The sequence below is a fragment of the Primulina huaijiensis genome, chromosome 8 (assembly GCF_012295235.1).
Source record: "Primulina huaijiensis isolate GDHJ02 chromosome 8, ASM1229523v2, whole genome shotgun sequence".
NCBI lineage: Eukaryota > Viridiplantae > Streptophyta > Magnoliopsida > Lamiales > Gesneriaceae > Primulina > Primulina huaijiensis.
This window is the reverse complement of record NC_133313.1, coordinates 6,481,087-6,497,889: the sequence shown is the minus strand read 5'-3', so window position 1 is coordinate 6,497,889 and position 16,803 is coordinate 6,481,087. Positions and strand designations below refer to the sequence as shown.

The window sequence follows — 16,803 nt, the reverse complement described above, 5'->3', positions numbered from 1 at the left end:
ACTTTTTATAAAAAATTTTAAACTTTATGTCGTTTTTAACAGTTTTTAAGCTGTTAAAAAATATTCTTGAACGGCTAATTTAACTTAACCACTAAAAGTGAGTAAGTGCATAACGGTCCGGCTTAATTAGAGATAAACTATATTTGATAATTTTACAACAAAATAAAAAAAACAGTTTTAATGTTTTAGTTATCTGTATATTTTATTTTAAAAAAAATCTCCATGTTACTAAAACTACATTTTACTTAACAGAATTTTATATATTCTAATTTGATAATTATTGTAATAAATCTTACTATCGTATTTTCAAAATATATTGTAAATTATTGTTTATAAAACAAATGAAATATGAACACTTTACTTTTGATTGTATATTGTATTTTAATTTTAGTTGCCTTGTTAAAAATATAATTCAAATTGTAATTATTATGAGAACCGTTATTAACTATCTTGAAGTCGTGTTCAAGATCGAATTTTTTTTTGCAATCTAATAAATTAAAATTTTAGTTTTATATTTTTTGAAAAAATGAATTATATTAGGTTCAAATTCAACAACAAAATTAAAGTAAAAATATTTTTTTAAATTGCGTTATGTAAATTAAATAAAATATGAACACATCAAAATCAAGCAATTATATATCAAGTAGTTTTTTGGGCTTCAACCTATAAACTTGACTGAAGATAAATGTGAAAACACAGTATCTATCTAGTACAAGTGATCATGTGTGTATATGTATTAAAATTATTCTGTATTAAAAGATGAAAAAATTAAGAGATGATACTAAAATTTTAAAAAAAATTTAAAATGGATTTTTTTATATAAAAAATTTATCTTATGGATGATATGATTATTTGAAAATCTACTAAAATAGGTTTTTATTACATTTTTACAAAATAAAAAGGAATATTTTTAAAATTTGAGAAGTGAATATTTTTAATTCACTTGTAAAAAAACATACAACCTTGCTAATTTAGTATAATATAGATTCATAATTTTAAAGGAGTAGGTCTATTGTGAGACAATTTCACGAATCTTTATCCGTGAGACGGGTCAACCCTACCGATATTCACAATAAAAGGTAATACTCTTAGCATAAAAAGTAATATTTTTCATAGATGATCCAAATAAGAGATCAGGCTCACAAAATACGACCCTTGAGACCGTCTCAGACAAGTTTTTACCATTATAAAATCCTTCCAATAATAAATTCATGTATTAGCCCATTAGTTATGTTACACATGCAGGTAAAAATATTGTAAGTGGATTATTAAATTGGATCGGACCAAATCCGATTTAACCGGTCCTGAATTATAAAATAATGAAATCAAACCAATCCGATAGCATACTAGATTAAATCAGTTCCGCATTTTCCGGAAATCCAAGCCAAAACCGATTCAAACCGAAACAGTTTTCACCGAATTTGATCGAATTAGAAAATAGTAAGATCGGGTTGAGATGAGATTCAAATCAAATTTTTTAATTTTCAATTAATATATACCTAAACATGTCATTTATTAAGCAAACCGATTTGAAAATTAAATATATTATTTATTATATGTAGACATAAGTGACCATTATTAAACAACAAAGTACCCAAAATTCTTTAAAAACAACCGATTTCGAATCATATTGGAGTTGGTTCTCGATCGGAGCGGATCAAATCCAATTTTCAGATCGGATTGGTCTCGGTTCCGGATCAAGTTTTTTTAATATACAAATCCAATTCAATTAGAATATCGGATTTGGTTCAATCGTAAACCAAATTAACTGGTTCTGGATTATGCCATATCAGTTTCAGACCAGTTCCGTATCAATCTGATCCATTAACCATGACTATTGGAGAGTGCAACAACTGTCCATGTAAGTACATCAATCAAAACACGAGTATTATATTATACACATTATTATCATTAGTAGTAGATTTTGGCAAGACGACAAGCGCTTAAACCAACAACCGATACCAGAACCAATGTTACTTATTCGATTCATATGGATGACAAAAAGTGCAATTCTTGGAATGAGATTTTCGGAGTGCAATAAATGTTTCTGGTAAAAAAAATGATCGAAATGTGACGTTTGAGTTATACTGTTAAAAAAAATTGAAATTATACTACTACCCTTACCTAGAACTATTAGTAAAGTAACAAATTCTTGATCCAACAATTACAAATCTACTTGCCAAAAACTCAAATCATTTATGTGAATCTTGTCACTGTAATAAGTTTGAACTTGATACAATTCTTGTCAATATATGCAGTTAATAATTTTCACACGTTAATTTGACAAATTGCCCCCCCACCCCACCCCACCCCAAACGTGTAATATTTTTATTCATGCGCACTTATTATTTTGAAATGAGTCGACGAATTTCATGGTTGCGGTGAAGGATGGACTTAGAATTCCGTGGAGTTCAGTTGGAGAGCTTAGTCACTTGAGAATGAAAGTCGTTGTTCCATTATGTGTTAAATACTTTTTGGTACATAATTAGGTCGTATATATTTATGTTGCATAAAATACAAAACAAAGTAGAACCCAAACTTCGTCGTTAAATCAATTCTATTTGTCTCTCTGTTCACACTCCTCGAATTTGATTTCAATCTAAAATTAATCATTCTTATTGCCAAGCATCGGTATTTCAATCCAAGATTTGGTATTTTTCGTGACCTAACTGTGGTAGAACTAAAATTAATGGCGAGTCAATTAATGAACCAGATGACTTTCAAAACACGTACAATGAGTGGCATTCGACCAAGGTACAATTCAATGGAATTCGTCGAACTGTCGATCTGAAAATTCAACGTTCGTCAATTGAATTTTGGAAATATATCAAATCGAGAGTACTAGGGCAACATCGGCAAATTATTTATATAATACTAGTGGAAGATGCATACATGTTGTATGTGTAAAATAACGATCACAATATGTATAAATCAAATGATTACAAAATTCTACAATGTCATTTTTTTAAGTTGATCGAATTATACTAATACGAAATTGTGTGTGGACATGACAGGTAGTACAGGTCCACATGACTGATGGTACATGTGGTTCAACCTCAGGTGCTCAAAAAGAAGTATCAAGAAGTACCAAAGCTCCTTGAGAGTGGGCTCAGTTGTATTTAGGTATTGCATAATGTTGTCGTCTCTCATATATTATATGTATATATTTGGAGGATTGTATTATGTTATTATCGAGCCTTGTCGGCACTATGATATTTTTTGTTTGTATATGTCATGATTGTGAAATTTTTTATGTTGTTGTGTTTATTGAGGGCATATGTTATTTATTTTAAGTACTTGGTTTCCTGGTACGTCCTAATTATGGAAATGTTATGCCGAGATTTTTATAGGTCCAAACGTAAATCTTTAACTCACTTTTCTGTTGTTTACTGATTAATTGCATGATAATAAATCATGAATAGGATAACGGACCCTCACAGGTGATCATGCTTTACTTGTACAAATATATGTTCATAACATAATTTTTTGCTGCACTAATCCCAAATTATGTGAGAAATTTTCCAAGATAATGCTGAAAAAATTTGAAATGAGTATGATAGGAGAGCTCAATTTCTTTCTCGATTTGCAAGTCGAACAGCTTGAAAATTGTATTTTCATCAACTAAGTTAAGTATACAAAAAATCTTCTCAAAATGTTTTGTGTTGTTGACCCAACCCCTATGAGTTCTTCAAAATATCTAGACAAATATGAAGTGCAAATATCATTATAAATCACAATTTATAGAGTCTTGATAGGATCACTTCTATCTCTAACCAACAGCCATGCAAATATCATATTTGTGGTTTGTATGTGTGCTCTCTTTCAAGCAAATACTAGGCAATCTCATTACACTGTAGCCAAACACATACTTAAATATATTGAAGGCACTCAATGTGTGGGTCTTTGGTATCCCAAAGACTCAAGTTTGAACCTTTTTATATATTTAGATGAAGATTATGCAGGTTGTAAAATAGACAGAAAAAACATCAGCAGTTCATGTCATTTCTTGAAAGACAAATTGATATCATGGTTCAGCAAACAGCAAACTTCCAAGGCCACATCAATTGCTGAAGGAGAATATCTAGCCGCTTCGATTTGTTGTGCACAATTACTCTGAATTTAGCAACAATCTAGAGATTTTGGAATTCAAGCCGCTAAATCCCCAGACATATTGACATCAGATATTATTTCATCCGAAATCATGTTATGAGAAAGGACATATTACTAGAGTACATCTCAACAGACAATTAATCAACTGACATCTTTACTAAGTAGTTAACAGGCTTCTAAGTTTTCTTACATTCATAATGTTCTGGCTTAGTTGATTTAAATTAATGCATGAATTTAGGGAGAACAAAAGTTCGAATTGATATAACAATGTATTAAAAGTATTCAACTCCAACTGATCCGACTGAAATTTGTGAAAATTTAATATTATCATATGTTCTGATCGTTTCCTCCCAATATATATCAATCAATTTTTGTAGTGGTCTGATTTTTAGATTCCTAGTCAGAAGGTAGGAGCGAATCATCTCTGCTATGAGCTAACCCCTCCGAGGAGTATTCCCATTCCACAAGCTCGCCAGCATACATGCTTTTAAAAAGTTCAATTTTTGAATTATCTTATTAAATTGTGCATTTAATTGTTTTACCGTTACTATCCAATTTTTATAATGATTTATTTTTAATTGGATATATAAACCATCTAAAATTTAGTTTTTAACTTTTCAAAATATTCATACACATGGATTGATATTTCTATCACATTAATATATATATATATATATATATAAACCAATGTTATCTCTTTCCCATCACTCCATAATCAAACTCTTGATATTCATGAATTCTCATTTCCTGTTTTCCAACTGCTCCTGCAGAAAATTTTCAAGCCGTTTTCCTTCTATCCATCAAATGGAAAACTTCTCACAAAACACTCTAGCAGTAAAATTTGTTTCTGTACTGGCCATGAATTCAAGATGCTCGAGGCTTCAGGCCTCAGCAAGTTTCTAAGATGTTGTGAATGATACTCAGAGAGAATGCTGAATGAACTTTTCTCTACAACCATAATGGAACATGGATCCAACATATGCTCAGTTCAAGGATCTTCACTCTATTACCTTGAAGTTGTTCAAGGAAATGTTTGATTCGACAAAAATAGTATGAATGAACTTTTCTCTACAGCCATGATGGAACATGGATCCATCATCTACTCAGTTCAAGGATCTTTACTCTGTATTACTCAGAAGTTTTCCGTGGAAATGTTTGATCGACCAAAGTCGTCATTGCATCCTTCTTAACTATTCCAGAAGGTAACTCTGCTCATTGGAGGGGTATTCTCACTACCCAACTCTCCACTCACTGCTCCCACCAGCCAAAAGAAAGATCTGAAGGTGGAGTATAAGCTTCTGGAAGATATTGTGGCCAAGCCGTTGTTTACCAAAGCAGAAGTTTTTGATAAGGTTACAACGGAGAAATTTATTGTCATGACCACCATATCTTCCAAGTTGGTTGTCAACTAGTCTGATATACTTTTGAAGACTTTCACAGCTATGTGAAGAAGGAAGGTCCATCACTGGTATTCGTTGTCACTATCTGCTATCTATTGGAACAATTAAAGTTAAAACTGTTGGATGTTGTGAAACTTTATAAGGTGAAGTTGTTGAACTGGAATTCTATAGAGTCCTACCGAGTATATAATATGCTAACAGGGATGAGCTGTTGGTAGTCAAGATTGATATAAGTGACGAAGAGAAGAAGAAGAAATTTTCCAAGTGACTAGGACACCGACTAAGGAAATCAAACGAAAATTGATTTTCTCTTCAGTTTCTGTAGATGATCGAGAGAAGGTTCCTCTAAATCTTGTTTTCTCCGACAAAAAAAAAACGGACGGAGAGGCTTAGAATCAAGAGGATAAAATGGATTAATCATATCAACACTCCTTTGTCTATTTCCCTGATCCTAGTAGTTCCCATTCTTCTCTATTAAAGGGTGTCACAATTGCTGAGCGTGGCACCTCTTATACTATTTTTGGGCTACATGTGATCGATCCCAAGGAAAAGGGAAGGAAATCCTTGTGCCGAAAGCTGAAGAAGAAAAATGAATTTCTGCAGTTTTTGTACGCGGAGAGGGACATACTGGTAATAAACCAGCTGTTGTGGGTTCGTGACTCTGGAGGAAGTTCGAGTACTGATGGTTGTCTGAGGACAAGTGTGCGACGTATGCATTTGGTCAAGATCAGGGACTGTTAAGTGATGGATGCCAGGACATGAAGAATCATTACATGTGCATGATGTGTCTACTGACTTTGACAGGACCACACTTGGAAAGGGATCAACATTTATGTTTGTTGTTCCCAAGTAACAAGGGAAGGTGGACTTATGGAAGACAACATCCCTGGAAATGAAGACTTCTTGAGTCTGGATGTCCAATAATTTGTATCTTTTTACGCCTGAGGGATAGCCCAGAAAGATGCATGGGCGTGCTCTAGGAGATAGTTTATCACGATGAGCTGCCAATGTAGACACAAAAGCAAGACACCCAAAACTTCGGAGATAATAATAATCGAAAGCCCTTTGATACAAAAGTTCATAAGGGGCTTTGTTTTGGGTCCTAGGTGAAGGCACCAGATTGATTAAAAATGTTGCAACTAAAACACATTCTCCCCAGAACTTGGTAGGTACATGGGATTGAAGTAAAAGAGATCGAGCTACATTGAGGAGGTGCTGGTGTTTCCTTTCGACAACTGAGTTTTGATGGTGTTTGTACGCATGAGAATTGATGTAGAATGGCCTTGTCTTGACAAAGTTCAGTGAATGCAAGCTCTTTTGCATTATCGGTGCGAAAAACTTTGATCTTCTTAGGAAATTGAGTTTCAATCATGTTGTAAAATCGGGTAACCACATGTGGAGCATCTTACTTTTTGTGCAGCAGGAATATCCATGTAAAACATGTACAATCATCCACCAAGGTTAAGAAGTAACGATGATCATTATATGTGGGAATATGGTGTGGTCCCCAAACATCACAATGCACAAGATCGAATGAATGTGGATACATGTTTTGATTAGAAACAAATGACAAACGCCGTTGTTTAGCTAATGGACAAATGTAACAAGATTTACATTGATAAAGCTTCGAAGAGATGTAGCCTAAATGTCCTTTAAATATTTCCATTACTTGAATAGAGGGATGACCAAGTCTCATGTGTCAAGTGTCCACTGAGACTTGATTTACTGCAACAACTTGAGCTTCAGTCAAATTCTCAAGAACATATAACCCTTCGACTTTTCTACCCTTGCCAATCATCCTCTTTGTCAGGGACTCCTGGATAATGAAGGAATCATGATATAATCGTATTTCAGATTTGTTGTCCTCAAGAAGAGAACTCACTGATAATAGATTGAACTTGAATTTTGGGACATAGAGTACTTCTTTAAGTGTCAAGTAACTATTAATCTTAATGTCACCACAACATTTAACCCTGATGTGAGCATGATTTGACAAGGTGACCATTGAATTATACACGGGTTTGTGTGTTTGAAAAAGGGATAAATTCGAGCATATGTGTCGGGACGCTCCAGAATCAACAATCCAACCGATAGGTGAGCATAATTTGCTGGACTCGGATATGGATAGACAAATACCTGTAGCATGAGCATTGGCTTTACAGTCTTGAGAGTCGAATGTTGATAGGTGTTGAGCAAACATCACCATCAGCTGCTCAACTTGGGCTTTGTCAAATTTCTAAAGCACACTCTGGGATGAGTTAATATCGAGGTTCGAGACATGTGCATTTCAGAGAGTTTATTAGCAACCGCAGGGGAGTATTTGCTCGGAAAATTTCCTTTGAGTTTGTACCCCGGAGGATATCCATGTATCTTGTAGCAAGTATCAACCGTACGACCATGGATATTGCACTTGGTACGAAAAGGCCTCTCTCTGAGCGAAGGCGTGCGTCCTCTGTTGTTGATGGGCCTCTGCTGTTGTTCACCTTTGACAGTAAAAGTCATGCTCCCTACAGAATTGTTTCCTGCATATTGGGAACCAGTGGCCCTTTGACGCTCCTCTTGCACGATCAAGGAGAAAACCAGATTGATAGGAAGAAATGGATCTAGCAGTAATATTTGGCTCCTGATTTGGGCCAATGAATCATTGAGACCCATAATAAAAGCCATTGTATAATCCGTCTGAAAATACGCTTCGATTTTCTTTACCCCTTGACAGTTGCATTGGCCACAATGACACATGGGACAAAGTTTGTCAATTCTTCCCATAGAGCTTTGAGTTTGGTGAAGTAAACACTGACAGGGTCTTGTTCTTGACGCAAGCTAACCAGCTCACGTCGCAATTGAAAAACTCTTGGCCCATTGCTTTGTTGAAAACGTTCTTTGATATCTTTCCATATTTCTGTTGCTGATTCAGCGAAGATAATACTGGCTGAGATCTCTTTCGAAACCTAGTTCAGAATCCACGATATAACAATATTGTTGTTGCGAGTCCAGTACTTGAGAAGAATCAACTCATTATCTGATGGCTTAGCGATTGATCGATCAATGAAGCCCAATTGTTTTTTGACAGAAAGTGCGATCTTCATCACTCGACTCCAAGAGATATAATTCTCTCCTGTAAGCGCTTCAGAGACTAACATGAGCCCCGATTTGTCTACGTGATGCAGAAAGTATGGACTCATTGGATCTTCAATGGCGGAATGACCACTGAGCGAGGAAGAACCAGGCATATTTGCGGTCGCGGGGGCCATGAACGAATTGTTTGAAACAATATTGAATAACGAAATGACAAAAAGATTACCTAAGAACGACGTGTTCACGATTCAGGGCTCCGATCAACGTACGTCGTTGCCGCACGAAAGCACTGCTCGGATATCATATAGCAGAAGAAGATTAAGAAGTCAGGCATAGAGCCTTTTCCATTGAATCGTTAACGAAGAGAAAATTACACTTGATTTATTTAACTGTGCCTCATTACTTATCTATATGCAACTATCTATTTAACCGTATTCTAACTACTCGTAACTGAATTTTTGTGACTTAAGTGTCTAATACCTACCATGGCAGCCCCTTTATGCATCATTAGGAAGAGTTTTAAAAGATGAAAACACTAATTTTGTGCATATATAGCCATAAAAATGAAAATATATAAAGTGTTCATGTTTTTCATGCAATCATGTATCAAGCACATAATAGGGTGTGAAAGATGTTTGAAAGAAGATTGAGACGTGCCTTTGCGTTTATTACGCACAAAAAACGGCTTGCGATGCGAGAAATGTTGGCGGAGATGGACCCTTGCTGAAATTCTTCACAAAAACGTGGCTTTCCTCTTCCAAATCTCGTGGTGTGTGTGTGTCGTGTGCTGATGGAAGATTCCTAGTGTTTGGATGGGTTGGGCGTGTGTTTTGGTGGAAATAAAAGACTTAGAAGCCTTGATTATTTTATATCAAACTCTTGGTGCAAGCTTGGGCCCATTAGTTAAGTATAATAGGCCCATTAGTTATTAGTTAAAATATTTTGTTTAGGAAAGTTCGTGAAAATAATAGCCGAGTTCTAAAAAAATTTCATATTTTCATCGAAAATTGAATACCGTTTAAAATCACATTAGATTCCTCACTGTAGATGCATATGGAATCTTCTGCATTTCCTTTTCCTTAAAATCATTATTGGGACATTGTTTGAGACTAAATTTGTATCCCTTAGCCACATGGGTATCCTTTGGTTTACAGTCTTGCATCCCATATCGTTTGAGAACTTTATCGATAGAGTATTTCTGAGATATTCCAAGAACATCTCGAGAACAATCCTGATGTATCTTGATACCCAATACAAAAGATGCATCACTAAGATCTTTCATCTCAATATTATTAGCTAGAAATCTCTTGGTGTAATGCAACAACGTTATAGCATTGCTAGCAAGTAGGATGTCATCAACATATAAAACCAGAAAAATTTGCTTACTCCCATTGATTTTATTGTACACACAATCATCAACCAAATTCATCTCAAATCCAAACGAGATGATCTATTGATGAAATTTTAAATACCATTACCGAGATGCCTATTTGTGTCCCTAAATAGATTTATTTTATTTTCAAACCATATTATTTGTCTCTTTGGACACAAAATGTTCTGGCAGCAACATATAAATCGATTCATCAATTTCACCATTTAGAAACGCAGTATTTGCATCCATTTGATAAAGCTCAAGGTTGAAATGCACCACCAAAGCCATTATAATCCTTAGAGAGTCTTTCGAAGAAACCAGAGAGAAAGTCTCTTTATATTCAATGCTTTCTTTCTGTGTAAAGTCTTGAGGGACAAGAAAAGCCTTATAACTTTCCACATTACCATTCGCATCCCTCTTGGTTTTAAATATCCATTTTCAACCAATGGGTTTCGTATATTTAGGCAATGGGACAAGATCTCATATGTCATTGTCTTTGATGGACTTTATCTACTCATTCATAGCATCCCCACTTTTGAGAGTTAGAACATTCAATGGCTTAATGGAAGTCGATATGATCATCCTCCATCAATCCCATGTATGCCTCATGCTCATGATTCATGAATAAATACAATGTAATCATCCGGCATTGCATTTCTCCGCTCTCTAGTGGATCTCCTTAATGGCATATGTTCTGGAGGTGGTTGAGTTTGTTCATATGGACTGAGAGGATCTCCAATGTTTTTTCCTGTATTGTGTCTTGGTAAAAGTGAGGAATGTAATCCTTATCAATGTCCAAGACACCTATGGGAATATTTACAAATTCTTCTTCAAAAACAATATCTCTTAGCATTTCCTGACTCAAAAATCGACTTACTTGTGGGATCATAAAACTTGTACCTCTAGGTTCTTTCAAAGTATCCAATAAAATAACAGCTGACCATCCTTGGGTATAGTTTCTTTTTATTGGGCTTATAAGGTCTTGCCTCAGCCAGACATCCCCATACATGCAAATGCTTAAGACTAGACTTTTTTACTGTCCAAAATTCATAAGGGGGTTTGGTCACTGCCTTAGTTGGAACTCTGTTAAGGATTTATGTTGCGGTCTTTAATGCCTCTCTCCAGAGTGATTCTTATGAGGTAAATGACTAATAATACTTCTCACCATGTCCTTAAATGTTCTATTTCGTCTTTCAGCACCATCATTCATAGTGGGTGAACCCGACATAGTACACTGTGGGACGATAACACATTACTCTAGGAATAGCGAAAGGTCATGGACGTCGTTCACTTGAACCGTCTTATCTACCACAATGTTCACCACCATTGTCAGATTTAATGCTTTTATATTTAAGTCAAGTTATTTTCAACTTCAGCTTTATAATTTTTGAACATATCCAATGACGGTGCTTTTTCATGAATGAGATAAATGAAATCATATCTTGAAAAATCTTTTGTGAATGTTATAAAATATTGTTGATTATTCCAAGAAACCGAAGAGAATGGTCCACAAATATCAGTATATAATTTCTAAGATTCCTGAACCCTTGTTGGCTTCAAATCTCATTTTTGTTGGTTTATTTTTCCTTTACACAATTAACAAGATTATTAAAATATACATAATCTAAAGGTTCGAGAATTTTGTCTGACACAAGTCTCCGTATTCTCTTTTCAGATATATGACCCAATCTCTTGTGTCATAACACAGCTGAATTATCACTGGTTAATTTTCTTTTAGTGTCTATACTTGTTTGCATATATTCATTAAATGAAGGAATAACATCTAAAGAACAAATATTATCGTATCTTAATAAAGAACAAAAAACAACCAATTTTGAATCATGAAACAAACTGAATATTCTATTTCAAAATGGACAAGAATAACCGGATTTTGTCCAAAGCATAAATAGAATCAAATTCCGTATAAAAGAATGTACAATGAATGTTTCATAAGATCCAAATATATTACAGTCTTTGAAAATAATCTAAATTTTCTTATTGCCTCAACTTGAAATTTGTTGTCGTCACCAATGTAGATGAATCAATTAACATCACTTAGTTTTCAACAACAAGGTAATCCTACATAGACACACTGGTGTGAGTTGTTGCACAAAAATCTATGCACCATGTGTGTCTAGGCATTGAAGTTAAATTAACCTCATAACAAACCACATTAAGAAACATACATTTCTTATCAAGTCAGGCATGATAATTTGTGCATTGCTTCTTTATATGCCCATCACTGTCACAGAAAAACAACCATCACTTTTAGAATTACTAGGATTTTTTGTTGTTTCTTCGGAGGTTGTGTATCTACAGCTTCCTTATCCTTCTTTTTCTTTCCTTTATCTTTCAAAGTAGAGCCATAATGAGTACTTTCAGTCTTTTCTTGCTTCAATCACTACAAAAAATTTAATAATCAACAACACACATACGACAACTGTTTTCTCTAAAACCGTTGTTAAAAACCTTTTTAACAACGGTTTTAGTGAAAATCGTTGTCGTATGGCGTTTTTTTAAGACCGTTGTCTTTTGGGGGTCAAAGACAACAGTTTTTAGGGTCAATGACAACGGTTCTATAAAATCGTTGTCTTTGAGCGTTTATGGAACCGTTGTCTATTAGGATAAATTTTTTCACTTTAATTTTTGATAAATTTTTAAGTGTTAGTTAAGATCATGAATATTGTTAGCATAGTCAAATTGTTAGTTTTTTTTTAGATTTATTAAATTATTAAAACTAAATTTTTTTAATTTAAATGAAAAAATTAGCAACAGAAATCATGAAAAAACCTTCGCTAAAATTTGCGACGGACTTTAAGTTAAACCGTCGCTAATTTTAGCGACGGTTTTGCATAAATCCGTCGCTAATTTTATTTGAAAACCGTCGTAAATTGTAGCTACAACAACGGTGAAAAACCGTTGTCTTTGAGCGAACCCTTTAATAACAGGGACTTTAACAACAGTTTTAAAAAGAATATGTTGTCGTATGTTGTTTTTTTTGTAGTGAATATTTCCTCTTCCTGAACAGAGTGTGAGATGAGCTCATTCAGAGACCAAGTCTCTTTTTGACAATTATAGCTCACCTTAAGCTGATTGAATTGTGGAAGAAGAAATATCATAACATAATGCAGCAGCAAATTTCCCTTATCCATGTACCTAATTGGAACAAGGCTTGCCAAAAATGTACAAATTTTAGACTTTTCACTTTTAGCAAACCTATTTTCGAGATCCTGAAAGAAAGCCTTAGTCGTAGCAATGTCACTAGACATTGTGCCCCTTAATATTTTTGGAATGACTTTTTTCATAATCATTATACAAATGCGATTCGACCTCTACCACATTTCAAACTCCCTCTTTTAATCAAAGTTACTCTTATCCGTAATGACGGGAGAAGAGTTAACCCTTACAGCAAGGTCCAAATCCATAACTTTGAGAACTATCAATAAATTCTCTTGTCACGATTTAAAATTGAAGCCATTTAACATAGGAATAGAATTTATGTTGGAAAGAATATTTGCATGAGTCAAATTTGAATAGAGCAAAAAAAAACCAAATATACATGCTCAACTAAATATCTAAATAAATTAATCAATAAATTCAAATAATGTAAACCCTATGAACAGGATATCGAGCACTCCATTAATGTTTTATCTTTAGACAAAAGATTAACATGTAAATGATATCCTGGTGTAGCAGTCAAACAATGAAAAACCGAAAAACTATCATATATTTATCACACATGTGCATATGTAATTATATAAAATATTAACATTCTGATCAATATTAATATAAATCACATATACCAAAATGCTTTTGTATTTCAAAATAAAATTAATTTACATAAAAGAGTTAACTTTGACGATATTTTATTTCAATCGATATATTTTAAAATACATCTAACCTTATCATTATTTGAATAATTGAATATTTAACTTAAACCGAATAAACCTGAACCGCAAAAAAATCAGAAAAATTCCGTACGACGCGCGTTGTTGCGCCCCAAAAACGCGCCCCTGCACACCTGTGATTGTCCGGGCACTCTTGGGCATGCCCTAGGTCGATTTGAGCAAAAATATTTTAGCCTAAATTTTCGGTTTTCCTCTAAATGGGTTTTGGTTGAACAAAAACTGTACGGAAAATCGAAGTCTTATACCAAATCGTTCAAATTTTCGACCAAAATCTCTTTACATATACTGAAATTTTAAAAGATTTGTTTTTAACTAAAATATTTTTCAGATATAAATCCATATCAAAAAATTTTTAAACAAAATTTCTTTTTCAGATCTGGAACCAAATAATATCTAGAACTTTAAACTAATCTCAATGAATCAAGCACAAGCGACTCTGATACCACTTGTTGAGAAAAACTCATAAACCACAAAATCTATCATACTAAATCATTAAGAAGTTGAGTGAAACTTTAGCGGAAGCATACGTGTAACGTCCAAATGTCAACCCACGTAAACCACATGCATGCAAATTATTTAAATTTCTTAATTACTTTATTTAATTGATTTTAAATGTTTAAATGATATATAGTATATAAATAAAGGTCTAAGTGCATGATTTCATGAGAATTAAAGATTTTATCTGAATATTCGATAATAGGCAGGGGAAAGGAGACCGGAGATGACCAGGAAAAAAATATTTTTCTCAGGTTTAATAAAATGAGTAAATACAATTAAATTTTTCTAAAATGGTGGAGTCCAAATTATTTTATGAGACGAGCTCGATTTTATCCGGAAAGCCGATTTTGTTCAAGCGAAGGACTTTTAAAGCCCAAAAATTATTAGTTTTGAGAAAAAAAAATTTGTAAACTTTTATTTTTACAATTAAATAGGTATTATTGGACCTAATTTACCTAAGATCAGGAGGCTCAAGTACTCCTAAACTAAAAAGCCCAAAACCCTAGTCCATTAACACATCAAATTTTCGAAAATTAAAAAAGAATCCTAGGGATCCTTGAGACCCCATTCAGCCGCACACCATCACACCAAACACATACAAAATTTTGAAATATTGGAGAGAAAAATTTCAAGGATTCTCGTCACCCATTTTTGCCCCTTCGCAACCCACACCAATGATCGTATATTCGAACATTTTAAAAGCAAAGGCACACTTCTAAACTCTTTTGATGCACCATTCAAATCATAGTATGCATGTTTCATCTATTTTGACATGAAAAAATATTTGAGTAAAAATCGTTTAACGTTTGAATTATTATTTTCAACGTTTTGATGATTTTACGAATCGTTTGTGAACGTTATGAATTTTAAGGGACATGCTACCAATATAGGATTATTAAAGGCTAGGAAAAGTGTCGTTTAAGCGAGAGATAGTGGCTGGACAAAAGCTAGAGAGGCGGTGCATGACTAGGGCTTGAGTCTAGGGTTTCATGGAATGGTTTGGTTTTCATGGATCGGCTAGGGAGGAACCGCGCCAGGGCTCGGCCAGGGCCTGTGCATGGGTTGGTTTAGAGGCTAGGAGGGTCCATGGAAGGCTGGACTCGGCGACAACAAGAGAAGGAAGAGTCCGCAAGCCCTAGGACTCTCACATGTGCGGCTGGTTTCTTCAAGGGGGTGCACAGCTCGGTTAGGACGTGGTAGGATGGTCCAGTAGGGTCCAGGGAAGATGGCTCGGGGTCAGGACACAGTCTGGTGCTACTGTGGTCCAAGGTGGCTCTAATAGGTGGGAGTCGCGACTATGGAGGAGGGAGGATAGGTGCGCGCAGGTTGACAGGGGCTTGGGCTGGTTCGGGGCTGATCTAGGATAGGTCGGTTAAGGTCCAGGAGGGTCTGGGAATGGTGTGGTCCATGATGGATCGAGGGTGGCTCAGGTTTAGAGGAAGTCGTTGCTTGGTTTAAGGTTTAGGGCTCGAACATGGCTAGGGAGAAGGTATGGGCTCGAACCTTGATCCACAGGGGTCGATTCATGGTTCATGAGGGTAGTTTATGTATGAAAATCTTAAGCTTAAAATTTGGGAAGAATATATTAAGTTTGGAATTTATTCGAGATTAAAACGCTTCACTGTTTAGTTAATAAGTCAATAAATCGAAAGGCTCGGGTTTACGTCTAAGAAAAATATTAGAAGTCAATTTTAAGCTTATATGATGGTTTGGGATAGCTTATAAGAAAATGTCAAAATCGAGAATTTTAGAGTTCAAGGGTAAAATGGTCATATTCGTCTCGAGTAGCACGAAAAGCTTGGCAGTGTCTCGAAAAATCATAATACATGTTAAATGATATTTTAAAATGTTTATGATGAAAATATGGTATTTTATGATTTATGTTAAAGCTGTACAATTTTTCCTGTTAAAATGCTATGTTACGAATTCGGAAAGGACATGATATTTTATGAATAAAAAAAGAAAGAAAAATATTTTGAAGGATGTTAATCGATTGTGACAAACATGATATGATATTATTGGAAATATCGTGAGGGAAGAGGCCCCAGAGGGAGCCCATTTATGGGAGAAGGCCTCAGAGAGAGCCCGACAATCGTATTTCTATTTACGGCGGTGCCTAGTGCCCGTTCTCATGCGCAATGGAGAGCTAAGACTGATCAGTCGACAACATGATACGATTACACCTGGTCACTTTCGAGGATCAAACTTCACCCCAAAATAATATATGATGATGGAAAGCTTTACGATTTATGATTACAAGATTATTTTCAATAAAAATATGATTTTCATGCATGTGTCTATATGTATTATTTGTTACTCATGGTTAGAACGTACTGAATCATTAGACTCACTAGGTTTGGATGGTTGCAGGTGAGGATGATGTTGAGGGAGGCGCTGACGCTTGAGTGGATTGAATCCGGCATTACACTCCCGAGGGACT

The 16,803-nt window shown here is 34.7% G+C and overlaps 1 protein-coding gene across 1 annotated transcript; it reads right to left on the bottom strand.

Annotated features, from left to right (window-relative positions):
* Positions 1 to 7,209: 7,209 nt before the first annotated feature.
* Positions 7,210 to 8,761, bottom strand: LOC140982038 (uncharacterized). Its single transcript, XM_073448453.1, has 4 exons — positions 8,508 to 8,761; positions 8,336 to 8,458; positions 7,818 to 8,133; positions 7,210 to 7,326 (listed from the first exon to the last, which is right to left on the bottom strand). The coding sequence occupies exons 1-4, from the start codon at positions 8,759 to 8,761 to the stop codon at positions 7,210 to 7,212; spliced, it is 810 nt and encodes a 269-aa protein (XP_073304554.1).
* Between the last annotated feature and the right edge of the window lie 8,042 nt (positions 8,762 to 16,803).

What these genes read in the sequence shown, in the direction of transcription:
- LOC140982038 (XM_073448453.1), bottom strand. Translation starts at nt 8,761, where the DNA reads ATGGCCCCCGCGACCGCAAATATGCCTGGTTCTTCCTCGCTCAGTGGT. An exon ending in TTCAATTGCGACGTGAGCTG is followed by an intron (nt 8,134 to 8,335) that starts GTTAGCTTGCGT and finishes GGCCCAAATCAG; the next exon opens with GAGCCAAATATTACTGCTAG. An exon ending in CGAGCAAATACTCCCCTGCG is followed by an intron (nt 7,327 to 7,817) that starts GTTGCTAATAAA and finishes TTCATTATCCAG; the next exon opens with GAGTCCCTGACAAAGAGGAT.